Source organism: Strongylocentrotus purpuratus, unplaced genomic scaffold, assembly GCF_000002235.5.
Source record: "Strongylocentrotus purpuratus isolate Spur 01 unplaced genomic scaffold, Spur_5.0 spur5_scaffold_19, whole genome shotgun sequence".
Taxonomy (NCBI): Eukaryota; Metazoa; Echinodermata; class Echinoidea; order Camarodonta; family Strongylocentrotidae; genus Strongylocentrotus; species Strongylocentrotus purpuratus.
In genome coordinates, this window is record NW_022145604.1 from 4,735,794 (window position 1) to 4,757,076 (window position 21,283).

Here is a 21,283-nt window from a genome sequence, read left to right on the forward strand (position 1 = left end):
CATGCTATCCATTACCTAACCTCTGTATCATCATAATCATCAACACCATCGCTTGCACTACCATAACTACCAACATCATAAACATCATCATCATAATCACCATTGTCATTACCATCATCTTTATCATCGTAATCATAATCATCATCTCACCACCACCACTACCACTATTATGAAGACCAACATCACTATTACTGCTACCACAACTACCATCATCATCTTCATCATCAACACCACCATTGTTACCATGAGTTCCAACATTATTACCATCAACATCATCATAATCACCATCATCATCATCACCACCACCGCTACCACTACCATGACTACCAACATCATCAAAATCATCATCATAATCACCATTTTCAGTACTATCATCTTTATCATCACCATCATAATTGACATCATCACCACCACCACGACCAACAACATCATCACCACCACCACCACCACCACCACTGTTACGAAGACCAATATTACCATCACCGCTACCACCACCATGACTATCAACATTATAAACATCATCATCATCGCCCACGTCGTCGTCACTTATCATCATGCTATCCATTACATTACTTCTGTATCATCATCATTTCAGAGGCCTACCTTACATTTTGTAGTTACACCTCAAGATTTCACTGTTTTTTAATCATGAGATTCTTCCCCACACTAATTATATGATGATGATGATGATGATGATGATGATGAAGATGATGAAGCCGATGATTCACAGCATTTGTATGGCGCCATATATCTGTTTATCACATTCAAAGGCGGGGACACTTTGTTCCACGCCACAGTCAACCTTGAAGTAGGGATCGCCCAGGTTGAATACAACTCGCTGATGAGTGTTTCCACGTCCATTCGAAACTCCAGAAAAACTCCTCTCTCGCTTATATCTGTCAGAAGAAATAAAACGCTGTCCTCGGTTTGCAACAGTAGATGTTATGTTAGTCCGACTCTAAACTGCAATCTTCACGAAATATTTAGTGAAAAAAGTCTCATACCTGCATCTTTTCGACCTTCCAAATTTAACCATTTTTGGCAATTTCAAAATCACGGCAAGCTCATATACACACATCTCCTATACAATTATATCTACATAAAAATATCTACGCTTTGCTATGCTTTGAAATATATGTTGACAAGTTTTACACGGCAGCAATATTTCCAACGTCTCCAACGTCACTATGAAGTCTTTTGGTTTTACCTGTGAATGTTCTCAGTCTGATGATTTGAGAGAAACAGATGCAATCAATCGTTTTGTCCAGTGCAAAATATCACGTTTGTACATCATAAGTAATTCTTGTATATGTTGCTTTAAATCTCGTCTCAATCCCGCTAGAGATTTCCCGTTTCGTTCTTGGGCCATAGCAAGAAATCACACTCTCGGCAACCGCTCGGTTTTTCTTGGAGTCTGTCGGGAAATTTCGCGAGCTGAAAGAGACCGATGGCTTCAGAGTTCCACCAAATTATTGTGACCCATTGTGACGTCACGTTTCCGCGGGCACGTGACCATTGTCAAACAAAGACATACGGATCTGTAGTAATTACAAATAAAGATGAGATAATATTAGAAAATTAGAGGCAAAAGTACAATAAAATATCAATATTTTTAAGGAATGCCAGTGTGAGGATATTACCAAGTAAAAAAAAAACGCCCTTTACATACGATAGTTTGTAAAGGGTTGTAAAGGGCGTTTTTTCTTCTTCTTGGTAATAACCTCTCCAAAATTACCATATTTACACTCCATACGATACAGGGGCGCTTCTAGTGGTACACATGATACACATCTACAACTTTGCGTACGTTTGTACAGGTTTTGTATAAAGCGGGTTCTTAATGTCCAACAAAAAAGTTTGTTTTATTGACTAGAAATATTGATATACAAGTATAGCTTAAATGTAAAAGAATGCTTTGTCTTTATCGATATGACGCAATAATTCATTTTTTCCTTGGAGGTTCCATATCAAACATAAAGCAGAACTTTACGAACTTTCTCATGAAGGCTATTATGCACCCTGAAGATTGTGCATCAGAAAAGAGTAGAAAGTGACGACATGTATTACATATTTTGTATTAAGTCGACGTCAGAAATCAAGTCTTTTTACTTAAAAAATTAAAAGTAAGACAAAAAAAGAAGCAATAAGTGCTGTGGTATTTTTTCCAAAAAGTGTGTTCGCTAAAAACAAATAGAATTAAAACTCCTTTTTGTCATTAATATTTCAGTGTTACATAGAGAGACATGTGCACAGTGGGATGAAGTATTTAGTAATGAAATTAAAACAAAGGAAGAAAAAAAGAAATCTGAATTTTGAAACTTTAGTGATTAAGCCAAATTTAAATTAATTGTCACAGTCGATACAGTGGATTTGCTATAACATCGCAAACAAACCCATCCGTTTATGAAGGCTAAACTGAAAATATTCATTACAGCTTAATGTGGGACTATGCCTCGGGCGGCGCTTAATAGACATAATTATATCCACAATTAATGTCCTACCCCCGCCTCCCGCCTCCCCCTCCCCCTCCTTTCCTCCCCCTCCTCCCTCATCAGTCTGGTACGATGCTTCTCCAACCGCTTGTCATTAACTTATGGATACGCCTTTGCCGTATGCAGACTATTAAAACGCACATACTTCCGTCGCAAGGGAATAAAATACTTAATGATTATATACTTTATCCGCTCATTATTTAGACAAACTTCCACAACTGATTGAAATCCGTTTCTTAACTTCAAAGATCTCATTTTTTCTTTCTTAAATACATTGAACATGACTGCAGACGAATTGCTTCAAATGTCACATAAGTAGTTTGTTTTACAGCCAGGTCTATATCTCTTTTGACAAAGTGCAAAATTAAATGTAAAGGAACCACACAAAATAAGGACTTCCAGAAAATTACGAGATAATGAATTACTTAAGTAGATGAAGATATTTGTCATGTTGATGGCAACATCGCAAACTCATTCATGCACATTCTTTAGCAATCAATGTGATAAAAACACGTTTTCCAGGAGTAATGTTACATCATATAATTGAATCCATGGTTGAAAAACAAAACCAAATATTCGCATGCATGGGTTTTAAGGAAAGCGTCCAACAAAAACGATAAACGGCCTGTTTAAATAATGAAATGAGAATCGACTGCAATGAAATAGACACTAATATTTAGTCACAGTTAATTCTTACCTAGTAAACGCATTCTGTGAAAAACAAATTAATCATATCTTATTAGAAAATCTATATCAAACAACAATGTCTAATTTTATTGGTTGTAATTGTTCAAAATGTCCTTAATCTTTTCTTAAATGCCCCCCCCCCCCAAGAGAAAGATTGTACGAATATTCAAGTTCCATTGGGAATGGAAATATTATAGAAAGGTCGTACACTTGTGAAATTTTTCCTTATTCATTCATCCTTTATACATATTCCAGAATAGCGCATGCTTTATTTTCCAATTTAAGTCAAATCATAGAAAAGGGTCTAATACTTTTTTTAATGGTATTTTTTTCCTGAAAGAGCAGAAAAATAATCAAGATAAGTTGAGAACTCCATAAAAGCATCATTGCCCATCTGATATTGGATTTCCCTTCCAATTATGTTAAATTTTCATATATAATGCATTATAAAAAACGCCTATAAACTTAACAAAGGAACTTTCATTACTGCATGGATGTGAATGAATTAATATCTTAATTTCACAATGTTAAAGTTCAAAGACAAGTTGAGGAAGAGATGTTTACGTACATCCGTTGCAGTGGTAACGATTGAATGACCCCTATGATGATGCGGACTTCGAGTGTTCCTCCAGGCGTTCCACTTCCGTCTCAATGTCGCCCTCACCTGTCAAAAATAAAATGGTAAAAAGATCGCAAAAGCTTTCGAGAAATAAACTTAAGGGCAATTCTAATACTGCATTGTCTATCCCTTCAAAATCATGTTCTGATAATGGAATCCGTCATTGTAATATTTGCCAGTTGTGCCCACCTGCATGGGCCAATCACTTGACCCCCTTCCTCCCCAGCCCCTCTCCAGATAAAATACTGCAAATGAAACGTAAAAAGGACCGAATAATGATAAAAGGGATATACATCTAGGACGCCCTTAAATGTCAAAGCTCCAAAGACATGCCACGGGGGTGGGGGGGGGGGGGGGTGTTTCACAATCGAATTTAAGTTGGACTTAACTATGGCAGGCCGTTCATGCCACTGTTTGCTCTCACCATTTACTGGCATTAGCCTCTCAAGGGACGTACAAATCATGGTCCCAAATCTACAGAATTTACATTTTTTGATAATTCATTATTTAAGGAAAATTCATTATCTAAAGATCATAAGGGTTAGAGAAAACAGTGGCATGAACAGCCTGTCATAGTTAAGTCCAACTTAAGTCGATCTTAGTCTTTGTGAAACATTTCCCAGGACACCTTAACTCACCTCTGCATTGACAAAACAGTAGAGCACAGCGACGAAGAATCCTTGATAGGCATCGAGGAAGAGGAAGAGATAGTGATAGATGAGGATGAAGGACTTTTCATCATCGGGTTTGGGTCGTGGTATTAGCCACACCAGGTTTGCGATGCCTAGCAGTGGCAGAAGAACGATAGCTGCTTTAAGAGCTTTCCTGCATTGAACAAGATAGAAAAGAAGAAGAAAATGATGGCGAAAAAATAAAGAAGAAGAGAAGGAATTGGAGGAGGATGAAGAAGTAGAACAAGAAGAAAAAGTAAAAGAAGAAAAAGAAAGAAGAAAGAAGAAAGAAGAAAAAGAAGAAGAAGAAGAAGAAGAAGAAAGAAGAAAAAGAAGAAGAAGAAGAAGAAGAAGAAGAAGAAAAAGTAAAAGAAGAAGAAGAAAGAAGAAAGAAGAAAGAAGAAAAAGAAGAAGAAGAAGAAGAAGAAGAAGAAGAAGAAGAAGAAGAAGAAGAAGAAGAAGAAAAAAGAAGAAGAAGAAAAAGAAGAAGAAGAAAAAGAGGAAGGAAGGAATGAAGGAAGAAGAAAAAGAAGGAGAAAAGGAAGAGCAAGAGAAGGGGAGGAGGAAGAAGAAAATATTAGCTCATATAGTTCCTAACTTTTTTAAGTTTTAGCTTTGGTATATGAACGTTTATTAAGTGTTTGTTTGTCTTTTATTTTTTTTAATTTAGTATTTTCCCAATCTTTTATGTTGTAAGTAATACGGTACTTTATTTTTTTAATTTCCCTGGCTATCCATTTCATCATCATCATTATCATTCCACAGAAATGAAATAAAAGTCGAAAAGTAGGTTGTCCCTCGGGCTTTAATCATCGTAAAACGTTTTCAATTTTTCACATTTCCCATAAAACGAACAAAAATGGAGATAGCTACAGACCAGGAGCAATAATTATTCCACGAATCGCTTGTTATTTGGGGCGATATCATAAGCTCGGACGTTCGAGTGTTTAGAATGAGAATTAATACCTGCAATTTAATGGGTTGGTAAAGGTTAAGGCAACGCAATTTTGGAATCTGTACATTTGTCGAAATGCCTGAAAGGGATACCCTGGGAAAACTGAAAACAACAGGTACATGATGATTTAATCATATTTAATTCCCTTTCTTCTGCGAGATGCGAGTAGCCTTAAGTAATATAACAATCCCAGCAATTCCCATCACATGGGTATAATTTGCTTTAATCGTATTTTACTTATATTCATTACAATTTTGTATGCTCTCGTAAAACAAAGAATGAGAGATCCATTGGTTTGCTAGCCACTCACTAGAGATCGCTTCCTTTGTAGTTAAAGGTAAAGACCAGTAATGGTAAAATTGCAGTTCAAGGGTTTTGGGTGCGAAATATCCATTCAATATTGTTTGAATATTGTCTTCAGAGGTTTAGATGGCAATACTTCAACCTAAATTCTCAAAAAAGCAGAAATATATGCCCAAATGCTCAATGTTGAAATGGCCGAATGAACGGTTCAGTCGCTTGCCGTTCGATGAACAATTTTAAAATTCAAACAGCGCCATCTATCAGGAGTAACTATACTGCGCAGGCGCTAATGTCTGTCGTCTGCTTGCAATGGCGAGATTTGAGAATCGATTACAAGTTGAAATAAACATTGGGTTTGTATACTAGCAAAGTGACTGCGGTAGCTGCCAGTGATCAACCGTGTTGCGTCGGGCTCAGCTGTACATGTATGGAAGGATTGCCCGGCCCTCGCATGGGCTGTCTGCATTCACCACCACAGTTGAGATCTGAGCCGTGTCAGTTCGTTCACTAAATTCTACAACTTTACAATATTAAACCAGCAGTACTAGGCTTAGCATTTGACGAAAAGGGACTTACCTGTGTTCCGTGTATTTTTTGTCCGTGCCAAAAAAAAAATTTAGCATTGAAAATCGGAAGGATAGGATTCCACTAGCATGACTAGTGATACCACTTTCCCAGGTCGATCCCCGTCAAAATCAAATCACAGCAAGGGGCTAACTAGGCCAACAAAGAGGTATGGAAAGACCAAACATGATGAACAAAATTCATGTAAACGTTCTGCGATCTTCAATTTCGGCGCAATTTCTCGTAAATTTCTAGATCATCGTATTTGTCGCTAAATACATTACAAATTGTCCATTACGAAATACACACGACACATTGTGTACGATGATCTCGCACCCAAATGAGTGTGTCTGGCTATTCTAGCCCGTCAACGTGCCCGTGTACCTGTTGAGTAACCCCCCTTGTATTTTTTCAATTATATTGTGCACCTATAATTTCGCGCGTTTTCCTCCTTGGCCCAACCGTCATGCCGATCGGTCGCGCCGCACTGAATATATAGGAAGGGGGGAGGAGGGGGGGGAGGGGAAGGGGGAGGGGGAGGGGGAGGGGGGGGGGGGGGGGCGAGGGAAGGTGCATCATAAAACTATGTTGTCTATATTATCGTTACCATCGACTTATATCATCGAGGGTCTTTATCGGTGTTTTTCTTGTTTTCCTTCTCCTCCTCTAGCTCCTACTCTTGTACTTTATTCTTCTAATTCAATTCTTCTAGTTCTACTTCTTCTTCTTCTTCTTCTTCTTCTTCTTCACCTTCTTCTAAAAGACCTATACATCTTCTTCATCTTCTTCTTCGTCTTCTTCTTCACCTCCTCCTCTTGGCTACTTTTGACAGTTCCGTCTCTTCTTCTTCTTCTTCTTCTTCTTCTTCTATTTCTTCGTCTTCTATATAACAATACTTTTGTTCAAAGGCGATTGAAATCCAGTAGATGATAGTTTGCCCGTAATGAGGCAAAAGACCGCAGCACCAACCCATGCATTATGTATTAAATTTGTATTCATTGTTGTTCAGGTTAATTGCAATATCATTATAAAATGGAGAATTGGCCCAGGCAAAAAGACCTCAGCACATCCCCCCCCTCCCCCCCCCCCCCCCCCCCTTCCTCTGGATAATCCGTAATGGTACGCTTATGGTGTATATTATTATGATATTTGAGATTCAAAATATCAAATTCTGTGTGTACTAAAAACATAACGCTCTGAAAATTAACCATTGCTCCATTTTATAAAAAGGAAAAGGGAAACTACATTGAAAGGATAAACAAAGAAATTTCACACAATATCCACTTCAATTACAGTATAAAGTCGTATATTATAGGAGAGACGTGAAAGCTAAAATTTGAATTGTAAAACTATTTGCAATAATCTGTGTAAGGATCAAATGTAATTATAATTCCTCAATGAGTTAATAAAACAATAATATATATTCCTATAACCACATACAAAAAGTTTATTGCAACACCTCAAAATCTGCAGGACACATGTCATCCCGCAACGGCGTAGTGTGTGGGGGGGGGGGGGGGGGGGGGGGGAACCCCCAGATAATTTCGAAAAACCAAAAGAAACCATCAGGATATATTTTTCGAAACAACAAAGAAATACATAATTTGGCGTGCCCCCTCAATCAGTCCGACCACGCTCCGCCACTGTCATCCCGCATGTCACCTTCCAAATGAGATGATTACGCCATTGGCAATAATGCATGACAGACTGAATATCGTTCAGAACACTTTTTATTCTCCCAACAAAAGGAGGATATTCTGTTGACAATATCGATGAATTTTGCAACATGTTGCGTATGACTAACTTTATACAACATATTTAGATGTAATTCCACGATAAAATATCAATGAAAAGGGGAGAAAACAAGCTTTACGAAATAACAAACTTGAATTGCGGTACCTTTGTTAGGGGTTTCTTTCCTGTTTTGGGCAAATACTGTTGATCATGGATTGTTTTTTTTTAATTTTTCTATCATGTGCTGACGTGTTCCAAGGCTCGCGTATTCCCAGTTTTTTTTTTCTTTATGTGTTTTATTGAACAATAATATATTTTTTTTAAATCACAATATTTACAAGTTATTATAAAAACATTACAAAAAATCAGTAAAACGCAGATCAAAACCTCACGAAAAGGAAATTTACACCATTTACAACATTATAAAACAGGATTATAAGACAAACTTCCATTTTTTAAAGTTTAGATCCATCTCCTACAAACAAACTTTGAAGACAGTAGTTGTATACTGGGCGTATGATAATTATAGACGAGCCCATTTTGATTATTCACTTTTTTTTTTAGTGCGTACACGGAGTCTGGCGTTTATAAGGAAGTTTGGGGGGGGGGGGCGGGGCGTTTAGATAATTTTGACAAATTCAACGGGAATTAGCAACATGGCGGGATAAACATGACTTATGTGAGGAGAACCAACAACATGATCACAGAATTAAAAAACGCTCGAATCGTGCTGGGTTGTTACTTTATGACGTCATATTGTCGTCACCATCGAAGGTCATTATCGGGACCCATTATGCCCTCATTTTCTTTTTCTCATTTTGTTTCTTCTTCTTCTCCTCCTCCTGCTCCTACTTTTGTTCTTCTTGTTCATTTCCTCCTTCTTCTTCTTCTATATTTTGTTCAAGGCGTTTGAAATCTAGTAGACGATAATTTGCCCGTCGTAATAGAGCGCAGCACCTCCCCCCCCCCCCCCGACAAGCCGTAATGGTATTTTCCCTGTGTTTTTCTTTTTTTACTATAATAATTTGGAAAATAATGCTAATTATGGATGTGATGTGATGTGATTATAAATTGTGATGACGCGTTTCAAGTAGATCACCCTCTTAACAAACCAGCTATCAGGTGATATAGAGCCCATTTTTATAATTCTTTTTTTTTTTTGGTGCATGATTGAGCCTGTTGGTGGGGGGGGGAGAGGTAATTTTGTCATATTCAATCGCAAATGAAAAAGTGACGTGTGAGTAGCACCTTGCTCTCAGCTAGACGAACTATAACTGCATGAAAAAACGATTAAATTGTGCTGCGTTGTCACTTTGGTGTTGAAGAGTGCCGAAAACTGAAAACTGACATTATTCAGAAACAACCGCTACAAGTAGAATTTTTTTTAACGATTTACTGGCAAAACTCTTTTCTTCATGCATTATGTATTAAATTTGTATTCATTGTTGTTCAGGTTGATTGCAATATCATTATAAAATGGAGAATTGGCCCAGGCGAAAAGACCTCAGCGCAACCCCCCCCCCCCCCTTCCTCTGGATAATCCGTAATGGTACGCTTATGGTGTACATTATTATGATATTTGAGATTCAAAATATCAAATTCTTTGTGTACTAAAAACATAAAGCCCGAACAAACCATTTCTCCATTTTATAAAAGCAAAAGAGGGGAATTACATTGAAAGGAAAAGCAAAGAAAGTTCACACAATATCCACTCCAATTACAGTACAAAGTACAACAGCATTTTTTATTGTCCAAACAACAGATTATTTCATTTTTTATGTAAGCTTTGCAATGATACCAACTGTATGAACAATAATAAAGTATATAGGAGAGATGTGAAAGCTAAAATTTGAATTGCGAAAGTTTTTGCAATAATCTGTGACTTTTTTGTGTACGAGTCAAAATGTAGTGATAATTTCTCAATGAGTCAATAAAACACAAAATATTCTTATAACAACATACAAAAATGCTACTGCAACACCTCAAAATCAGAGAAAAAACACATGTCATCCCGCAGTGGCTAGCGAGAGGGACCCCCCCCCCCCCCACCAATAAAAAAAATAGAGACCATAGGGGATATTTTTGGAAAACAACAAATAAATACATAAGGTGCCCCCAATTAGTCCGACCACGCTACGCCACTGTCATCCCGCATGTCATCTTCCAAATGAGATGACAGACTGAATATCGTTCAGAACACTTTATATTCTCCAAACAAAAGGAGGATATTCTGTTCACAATAATCTATGAATTTTACAACATGTTGCGTTTGACTTTACAACATAATTTATTTAGATGTAATTCCACGATAAAATATCAATGAAAAGGGGAGAAAACAAGCTGTACCAAATTAATGAACGGTTATAAAGTAATAACATTTTTAATGAACGCTCATTGCAAACTTGAATTGCGGTACTTTTTGTGAGGGGTTTCCATATATAATTTCCTGTTTAGGGCAAATACTGTTGATCATGAATTATTTTTTTTATATTTGTTTCCATCCTGTGATGACGTGTTTCAAGACTCGCGTATTCCCAGTTTAGAACAATCTCCTACAAAGTATGAAGACAGTGGTTGTATACTGGGCGTATAATAATTATAGACGAGCCCATCTTGATTATTCTCATTTTTTGTAGTGCGTACACGGGGTCAGGCTTGTATAAGGAAGTTGGGGGGGGGGGCGGGGCGTTTAGATAATTTTGACAAATTCAACGGGAATTAGAAACATGACGGGATAAGCATGTATGTGAGTAGAACAACAACATGATCACAGAATTAAAAAACGCTCGAATCGTGCTGCGTCGTTTCTTTTATGTATACATTTACAATAATATTTCAAGGGAAATGTCAACTTGTCGTCACCATCGAAGGTCTTTATCGGGACTCGTTATGCCCTCTTTTTCTTGTTCTCCTTTTGTTTGTTTTTTCTTCTTCTTCTTCTTCTCCTCTTCCTCCTACTTTTTTCTTCTTGTTCTTTTTGTCCTCCAGCCTTCTTCTTCATTTTCCAGGCTCTTCCTCTTCTCCTTCTACTTCTCCTAATTCTTCTTCTTGTTCATTTCCACCTTCTTCTTCATCATGTTCTGACTTTTTCCTTCTTCTTTTTCTTCTTCTTTTCCTCCTCTTTTCTCCTTCTCTCAAGTTCCTTCTTCTCTTTATTCTTCATTTGCAGCCCTTGCCGAAAAATGGCATGTTCAGACAAACTCCTAAAGAGGGATAAAACTTTGTCTTGTTTGTGATTCACACAAATATATGTATTCATGACTGTATGCATCTATTTTTGTTCAAGGCGATTGAAATCTAGTTAGAAAATGAGGAAGACGGTAATTTGTTTGGGGCTATCTGCAGCCCCTCCATGCCCTCCCCTGACCGATCACAAAACGTATGTATGAGGTGAAAAGATTACGAGCCCCTTCATCCAGTAATGGTATGAATGGCACAGCGGTCGTGTGTTAGATTGTTCAGGGAGATGTCATTTATACCTGTTTTTTTCCTTGTTTTTTCAACGATGACATCTAGCGTAATGTTGAAAGTATTGTATGCCCAGGAAGACCATACACTGTCATGACTGTGTACACGAATATTGCAAGGAACGTTCATCTGGGATGGGGTGAAACCGCGAACCCTCATTGGAGTTTCGTATACGTAACCGAGCGATTCGACCATTCGCTGAAGGTCACTTCATCGAGGGTCCATGCTTGGTGAGACTAGTCTTCTATACTTTAGTCCCCTTTTGGCTGTTTCTTTATTTTTTACTCCTAATACTGCAATAAAACGCACAATATTTATCATGTGCCATGTTGATGGTTTTATACAAATGAATACAACTAGGTGAGATCGCACTAATACATGAAATAGGCCTATAATATATAATTATATAACATATCATACGAGCAAAGTGGTGAAATGGGTCTGATGACTGTACAATATATGCTACCATCTACATGTTACCTTGTTGTCTCTAAATCACTGAAGGGGCATGCTGACCATGAACTAGACTAGATGCCACATGTTCATCACCATCCCTTTTATCACTGACACCTGTACTTATATTATTATTGCATAATATTGCCGTTCGTTTTTACGCTAATTCACTGACATATCGTTATACTTTCTGACCCATCATGGATTCAGATTATGTATATACCTTCTCTTCAGACGAGGGAACCGACGTTGACGAGGCATACGATCGCCATGTGAGAGAGGTATAGTGTATACAACTTGAACTATAGGGTTGATTGCAATCATCAACGTTCATCCACTGCGCTTTAGCATCTATAATGAAATCCAATATGCTGCTTGCGCCTTTGTTGTGCCGTTTCGTTCTTATATTTTGTGTCCATGAAATAGATGTCTAATTGCTCACTAATGAATGTCATCCGATGTGACTTGACTAGATGACCAATTACAAATACTAATTTACTCTTACTTCATCCCGTTGGCGTTAGCCTGTATGTTTATGATTAGAAACCTGGCGCTGTATCATTATGTAAGAAGTTATTTATTTTTGTTATCTCGAATTGGGGAACTTAATTTTACACAGTGTTTTTTGTAGTTGGATTTGGGTTATGTATTCACTTATTTCTTCTCCGCTTAGTACTATGAGAGACTGCACTTGTCAGTGTTTATGAATGTACTGCTTTTTTATAGTTATGGTTTATATAGTTATAAAGTTTTCCCTAATTTGAAGTGGCAGACTCTCGATCGTTCAACTCCAGCTATGCATGGAGATATAATATCTCCATGAGTTACCAAACATCCTAAACGAGGATAAATGCATGGATATATAAGAAGAGATCTCCATGATAAATGCATGGTCAAGCAATTCATGTGAATTGTGATACGCATGTCTTCAATAAACTGAAAGTTGATTTTCCCCATATATTGACCGATCTTTGCCCGAGTAGAAATGTTGATGACGTTATATTTCATGAACAGCTTAGGTGCATTTTTACCTTTTTCAGTGCGAGTGTGATTACCATCTCTCTTGCATTTTTACTCTAGCATGCAGTCTATGGTCAATCAACAGAGCCGATCGAGGCAGTTCTGCCTACAAAAGTAATTTAGCAAAATAGCCTAATTGTTACCGTTGATGAGAGCGGTGGTGGGGGGGGGGGGGGGGGGGGGAGGGAGGCTGTGCAATCAGAGCACTGAGTCACGTACATAGAGTCTACATTGTCTATAGATTCAATATAGGACTTATAATTATGATATACATGACTGACATTGATATACATAATAGGTCAGATACTAGTATTTCAACAATGTGATTGCTATCGCCATCATCTGAGCTATGAAATGACCAATTCATGTACTTGACCGGTTGACCACTAATTCCAAGGAGTTTATGCCTAGAGTTTATGTTCCGCCGTTCTTGGGTAGCTAGGTAAACAATGTACAGGTCGTTCTGAGAATCGCAACTTGAGCGGAGGGAGGCTAGCGGAGCGGATCGTGTTAGTGTGTGTTTGTATTGGGTTTTTTACACACGTGTAGTGGTGTGTGCATATTAGCCTTCCTCGTCGCTGGAGAAGCAGGCTTCGGTCCCCGTTTCTTCCCTTCCATGTTTATATCGAAAAGTATTAGCAAAGCCAGTCGTTTAAAACCGTTAAAATGTCACTCTCTAAATAAATCGAGATAGTATAATTATGGCAAAAGTAGAACCAGAGTGCGAGCAACGACGATATAATCAATGAACAACAGCTGATGAACGCGAACGATAGGGAGGCAACAAAGTGTACTCTGAAATACCGTGGATCGATAATAATAATGTTCCTTGCCTGCGCATTTAGCGGCCACGAGAGGGAGGCAGAGCGGTAAATTTCAGAGCCTAAAACAATTCGAAATCTAACCGTCGGAACTCTCTCACCGGACCACGAGAGAGTTCTAATTTACCAAATATATCAATTAGTAGGCGGTTTCCCGGCAAATTTTTTATCATCATGTATTAGTCAAAACATATTCTTTCACATGATTGGTAATGAGAGCTTCCATTTCATTTTTTGAAATTGGGGCGTTACCAATACTGGTCTTTACCTTTAAATACACTCCAAGTTATAGTGAAATCCAATCCAAAAGAAGTAGTTGAATCACTTTGAACCCCCCCCCTTCCAACAGAAAAAAAAAAGGTTTCCATTGTTTCGTCGGAAGGTCGGAAGCGCAGCTATGTAGAGTAAATTCCTCTAGAAAGCCGACAGGTTGTTAAGCCCCAGTCCCATATAAAGCCGGACGAGCACGGACGAGCACGGACCACTCCGGACCATCCCGGACCATGGTCTGGGGTGATCCGGGATGGTCCGGGATGTTTTGTTCAAAAAAGTGTGATGCTTTAAAAGCTACAGTCCCATATACGTCCCGGACCGTCCCGGACCATCCCGGACCCCATCCGGGGTGATCCGGGATTCGGTCCGTGTTGACACCGTGTTGGCACCGGGGTGGTCCTGGATGGTCCTGGGCGGTCAATAACTCACTCCCGGACTGCCACGGATCAACACGGACCGCCCCGGCGCCACTACGGATGACCCCGGACCCAGCACGGTGGCTACACGGATCACCCCGGATCAAACTATTGTCCCGGACCGTCCCGGACCACCCCGGCAGTTTTTGACCGTCAAAAACATCCGGGGTCGACTCCCGGACCGCCCAGGACCATCCAGGACCGTCCAGGACCATCCAGGACCATCCAGGACCACCCCGGTGCCAACACGGTGTCAACACGGACCGAATCCCGGATCACCCCGGATGGGGTCCGGGATGGTCCGGGACGGTCCGGGACATATATGGGACTGTAGCTTAAAAGCATCACACTTTTTTGAACAAAACATCCCGGACCATCCCGGATCACCCCAGACCATGGTCCGGGATGGTCCGGAGTGGTCCGTGCTCGTCCGTGCTGGTCCGGCTTTATATGGGACTGGGGCTTTAGGAAGGTGAGGGAAATTATATTTGTAGAGTAATACCACATCTTTTACCTGACTTGCTGGGTGTCACTGGTGTTACTTTCCCGAAGCTTGGTAACCAGTACTCTGATGATGTTAAAGAGGAACAGTACGTTGGCCTAAAGGCAATGATGATAATAATAACAGTATTATCAATAGGACACTGACTTCTGTCAAGGCGTAGTAAATCATTGAAAAGGGTCCACACGTCAAAGTTATAACAGCTGCATAAAATGACTATTGATCAATAAATAAATATGATTTTGTAAATTGATCTGTATCAGCTTGTCTTACAGTATGTTACGCCAGTGTTCGAGTGGCAAATCTTTATCAATCGGACTCTGGCTTATGAATTTTCGAGCTAAACACATGTCGGAAAATTAGGGATTGAAATTTTTAAAAAATCCTGGAATAAATTCGAAAAGAAGAATCTGTTTGAACTTACCACAAGCATCAGGTTCCGAGGAATCTCGATGAAGACCCAGTACCAAATAGAATCTACGTGTCCATGCCAACATCTATATAGAAACGAAGAAAGAATTTCCCATGCAGCAAAGAAAAGAAGAACAAAAAGATTAATGAAGGTTTTAATAAATCGTATGCCCGTATTCTACTAAATTTTAAACCCGACGTTTGGTCGAATGGTTGCGAATTAGAACGCGTTTGTCCAAAACCAAGTGTTACAAAGAAAGTCAGTCTGAGGGCTAAGTTGTCCGTTCTGATTTTTAACGTGATCAGACACAGGTTAGGGATTATCAGAAGAAATATATTATGAACAAAAAGGCAGTGTTCTACGAAATTTTAAACCTGACTTGGAGCTTGAGCTTTTGTACTAAGTAAGGATTAAGATAGAAATTGAGTCTGAATTCCAAGTTTTCCTGTGTTGAACGTGATGATAGGCCCAGAGTCGTGTTGATTGGGGGAATACGGATCAAAGGTGCTTGTCTTACTAATGCAGTTAAACCCGACATAAATTCTAAAGGCATGTTATAAGCAAAGGGAATACTTAGGTATACCTCGGCTTAACTAAGAAGTACTTCTAGTGAATCATGTTTCCTAAACAGTCATAACCATTGTTATGTCACATAATACCACTAATACGAATGATAGAAATTGCAAAAGATTCGTGCAAATGAGTTCATATCATTATGAACTCATATGCATTATTATCATATACTATTATGAAAGCATAATCATATCTTTCTCCACTCGACTTACGGCTGTGTGCATCATTCTGATTAGGAGTTAAGTTTTATGAAGTGCACTGCAAACACACACAAAAAACTATAGGGGTAGGTCTTTGATAATGAACGAAGGCCTATCCCCTGAAGAGAAGCTGAAAAATTGTTTACCCAGAAAGCTTTGCGGCTGTGAGATCCATCACGATTGCCCAAGCGATCACAAACGATATTGGAATAGCTGGGGAAGAAAAGAAAAAAGAGAGAACACAAATATAAGATAACCAGATGATATATTAACAGTTTCTGGACAAGCATCCCACATTTTTGGGTCGGTTAGGTAGCTTTTGATTCAGAGGCCTAAAAATATACCAGAAGTATGAAAATATAGGGCAGAAATTCCGCATATTGTGTCGGACTCCATACATAGACAATGACAGCGAACACAATATGTTGTTGAATGTTCATATTGCGTTTGAAGCCAGGAATTTCAAAAGGAAGTTAATCCTTAAAATCCTTAAATTTGCGAAAAATTGAGAATTATTGTTGTCGATATATTATATTTGCCGTTAAACAAAAATCCGACAAAAATCCTTTCATTGTATATTGCTTTCAGAGATATCGCATGTTTTTAGAACAATGAAGCATTAAAAGAAACATTTTATTTTCAATCTTTAAACAAAAATATGTGATCGATTTAACCTACCAACAAATACCTGCCCTGAAAGTCTTATCGATATATATTTGCTGTTAAACAAATATCTTATTCTTGTATATTGCTTCCAGAGATATCGCATATTTTTAGAACAATGAAGCTTTGTAATAATTTAAACAAAATTTCATTTTCAATATTCAACAAAAAATATGTGATCGATTGAGCCTACCACCAAGAGACCTTCCCTGAAAGTCTTACATGTCTACATTAACTACACAGCACAACACTGTCCCCTTCAGTCAGCTATATTAGTAATGGTACGACATCCATGCTATTTGTTAATCTACCCAAGATGTGAAATTAGTATACCGGAGCTGCATTTTGTCGGGATATGATCATTTATTCTCAGCTTTTTAAAAAAGTAAATGTTTACATCTGATCTCTATTATTTAGTGTTCAAACGTATATATTATACTAAATAGTTTTTGAGTAAATGGTTATGAGAGAATAAAGAGGTGAAAAAGGAATGTGAGATTAGCTACGAGAAGCGAAGTACATGTAGAATGGATAGTAAGAACATACATGTAGGCATAGCCAAAGGGGATTTTTTTTTTGGGGGGGGAGGGGGGGACAAAAGAGAGCCATACATGTACCTCTTGCTTATCCGTTCAATAATCATCCAACTTTAAGGAACTTTGGGGTCAAGACCTTAATCCTACCCTTACCCCTCTCACAAGTCTGTGTGTGCATGTAACTAGATGATTCTGTGTTTTTAAAAAAAAACATCATCCCAACCCCTCCCCCGTTCCACAAGTATGGTTTAGCCAGCAAGTACGACATGAGACTGATAAGAGTACTTATATACTCAATAAGAGAGGGCTCGTGGCCCCCACCGACCTAAATAAAATCTGTGCTCTACATGACGGATCAAGTAGATGTTATAGTTTCGACCCCGAGGCTGTGTGGGCGACACGCAGTCGGGACGAGAGTCGGGGAAGGTATCAATGATCAAGTTGTGATAACACTCATCTTGTAATCATTCGTAATTGGTCTGATAGAACATTCCATATGTTACATGTCTGTCTTCTTTTTCTTATTCTTCTTCCCCTTTCTTAATCATATCAAATGCGATGCTCACGGATTTAGGCCATGAAAATATTCTTCAATGTTGCAGAAAATTAGACATTTTTTAGAGAGCAAGGAAATGGTAAGATAGAAAATGAGATCGACTATCAAACGAGGGGCAAAGATGAAATAATAGGACACACCATAGAAAGAGCTAGAAATGGAAAAAGAGAGAGAGAGAGAGAGAGAGAGAGAGAGAGAGAGAGAGAGAGAGAGAGAGAGAGGGAGTGAAGAGACTTACAGTATTAGAGCATTTTAGGTCTACGCAGTAATCGAACTATGCCAAGCGACTGCCGAACGTGCATTGGCAATAATTCTATCATCGCTTTTATATAGTGCACGCCCCACCCAAACAAAAATAAGTTTCAACAAAATCGAGGAGTGCACGTTGGCTACCCCCTATCAAAATCTCATGCTTGACCTGAATATCGATGCTGTCGAGACACACCTCGTGCAAGTACATGCAACAGAGCGCCATTCAGGGTATCACAAGATACAATAATAATGGAAAAAATGGAAATGTAGGTGACGCGATGAAAGGCTCCCGTATCATTTCATTTCATTTTTTTCCTTCATACCGATTATGACTGAATGTCTGTTTTTATGCGAATCGGCGACATAGTATGAAATAGTCACGTGACCTGGTCGGTCTCCTTTCAAGGAGGACGCCGCCAGCCCCAGGGAGACCTGTGGAAACATTGATACCCCATATTTTCTGTATCTCTTGCTTGGTGTTGTTGGAGACATTGTGTCACCGGCTGTAACCCTGCGGTACCCATGGCATTTTCATTCGCCATTATTTAGTCAGAGGACGTTATCAACGACCATGAACTAGATTACGTGTTTCATAATTAAACCGGCTTTGGCGGAAGAAAAGATGAAGATATTAACAGTGTGTCCAGAGCCAGAAAGACGTTAACTCTGTGTTTAAGTATATGAGTTAAAGCCCTTTTGGCTCCAAATGGACGTTGGAGGCGGAGAGAGTTCATTGTCAAATATTGATAACAGAAACTGAAACGTACGAAAAGATGGTGACAGGTTGAGGGAGAAGGAAAGAAGGAGAGATACACACAGACTGACTGTCACAGAGAAAGAGAGAGAGAGAGAGAGATTGAGATAGAGAGAGAGAGAGAAAGAGAGAGAGAGAGATTGAGATAGAGAGAGAAAGAGAGAGAGAGAGAGAGAATCAGTTCTATTGATAGGCTCATATAGATAGATAGAGAGAGGGATATATTAGATAGACGGACGGAGAGTCAGAGAGAGAGAGAGAGAGAGAGAGATACAAACGGAGAGAGCGAGGAGGTAGGTGGGGGTAGAGGGATAGAGACAAATAGACGGAAACAGAGAGACAGAGAGGAAAGGAAAGAGATATATAGACAACCAAAAGAAGATGAGTCGTACGAGAAAATAGAATAAGGCCGTGGGGAGTTATCAATAAAAGAGACGAAATATAATAGAGGGAGAATAAAGAAATAAACCGGTTCTTGTACAGCCACTGTATAGAGCCTACTGTTCTTGATACAATAGAAGAAAGAAGGGGAGGCGGTGGAAAGGGGGGGGGGGGTGCTTTTCTGTCTGATGATTAATGAAGAAAGTTCATGGATTCTGCATGCAGACTTGTTATACACAGCATTTCATATCAAATATTTATGTGTTTTTCAACAAACACGACGTCATCCTCAATGTTAAAGGCAATATTTTTTGTCCCAAGGTGCTTGGTAGAGACGAAAGTCTTTAAATATTCAGCTGTTTATCTTGAGATCAGGATAAAATGACGGTAAAGAAAGACTAAATATACCTTTAGCATTGTAAGAATTTTTAATGAAATAAACGAAAATAGAAGTAAGTGAAGTTGGTTAGAATAATAATCTGGTAAACGACAAAAAAAAAAACACTAGCTGGAGAAAAATCTTCAAGATGATTAATGACTAGTTCTTAAGTAACATTTTATATTATACAAAGTTTCGGAAAGCATAACTTTTTCCTTTAAAGATAACAATTAACTTAAGTTTTCAAATGCATGTAAAATCAGTAGAAACGGATATTGAAAGCAAGCCTATACTAAAGATAATGATAAAATAATAATAATTACAATATAAAGCGCATGTAGGAACGAAGTCTTAAGCGCTATACACATGAGACTATTATTATTACTATGAGCAGGGTGGGGATTTCCTTGAAAAATACTTATTATATACTGAAATATTACTAGAATAATCATTCTACAGTTACGAGTACCGCAGGTTCTCCTTATTTATTTCTTTAATTAAATCTACAATTTCCCTTTTCTCTTTTTAAAATGTTTGAAGCTTGATTGTCACTCAAATTTCATGATATGTTTTTTGCTTAGATTTAGAGAAAATCAATAAACAATTCAACTAACTTCACGACAATGTGGAAATAAATGAAACCGTCAACATACAGTACAAAGATAATGACCGGGAGGAAAATGGAAATAATACATGTAAATCTAGATTGGTTACTCTTCTTCGAAAGCAAAATTAAGAGCTTATTCGCATCTCTTTCCTGACTTGCCGACAGCAACTTCGTCAGATGTTTTTGATGGAACGGAAGTGATTGTAACCTAAGAGCTTCACAGAATCTATCAATCCAAATCCAGCCCAAGAAAATATTGGCGATTTGATTACTTCCTATCCCGGGGTCGATAGGAAAAGAAGAAAAATGGAAAGTAAATGAAAGTAAAGCAAAGAAAGCCAGGTTTTAATCCAGAGAATGTTGAAATCTGGTAAAGATGAGAAAATAATTGGCGAGCTTTCTCATTATTTGTATGTCAGTTTGGAAGCATCAGAGAATGAATTAGAGGAGATGTCACCCAAAAAGGAACATCCTTCAAATGCCCTCATGTTGGAAAGAAGGACGATTAATACCGGAAAGGTTTGGATTAGACATACATGCAGTGTACGTGGCTCCCAGCAAGATTGAGTCGAATTTTGTATCTTCACTTTAATCAATAACAAAACTCATAGTATACTATCAATTTTTATAAACTGCATGGACATTTTTTTCCTAATTGCTTCCGGACAGCTCCTTTTTCGATGTAATCTTCTGGCCTGTACTCTACTTTGTACTGCATTTATTTAATCGCGGTAAACCTTACTCTCAGTTTGAAGCTACCTTTCAGCAAGGCCGTGAAAAATATATCACCACAAAATTACAAGGAATGCGAAAAAGAACAACATAATAATTATGAACAGATGAAAACAACACAATTATGCCTTTACTTTATCATTGATCGGATTGCCGTTTCAGAATGACTTACCCCAACCGATGACGTAGAAGAGGATAAACTTCGGAGTTCCGAAGACAGCCGAAGAGAGCAATGTGTTGAGGTAGATTCCCTCGATGAA

The 21,283-nt window shown here is 38.4% G+C and overlaps 1 protein-coding gene across 1 annotated transcript in view; it reads right to left on the minus strand.

Annotated features, from left to right (window-relative positions):
* Positions 1-491: 491 nt before the first annotated feature.
* Positions 492-21,283, minus strand: part of LOC581438 (PDF receptor-like) — a 38,871-nt gene continuing 18,079 nt past the window's right edge. Inside the window, exons 5-11 of the mRNA XM_030990092.1 lie at positions 21,196-21,283; positions 16,310-16,376; positions 15,403-15,475; positions 14,991-15,076; positions 4,437-4,623; positions 3,748-3,843; positions 492-1,538 (exon numbers count right to left, since the gene is read on the minus strand). The exon at positions 21,196-21,283 is cut by the window's right edge and continues 66 nt beyond it. Coding sequence (XP_030845952.1) covers positions 1,491-1,538; positions 3,748-3,843; positions 4,437-4,623; positions 14,991-15,076; positions 15,403-15,475; positions 16,310-16,376; positions 21,196-21,283 — 645 coding nt within the window. The 3' untranslated portion in view covers positions 492-1,490. The remainder of the gene's footprint in view (positions 1,539-3,747; positions 3,844-4,436; positions 4,624-14,990; positions 15,077-15,402; positions 15,476-16,309; positions 16,377-21,195) is intronic.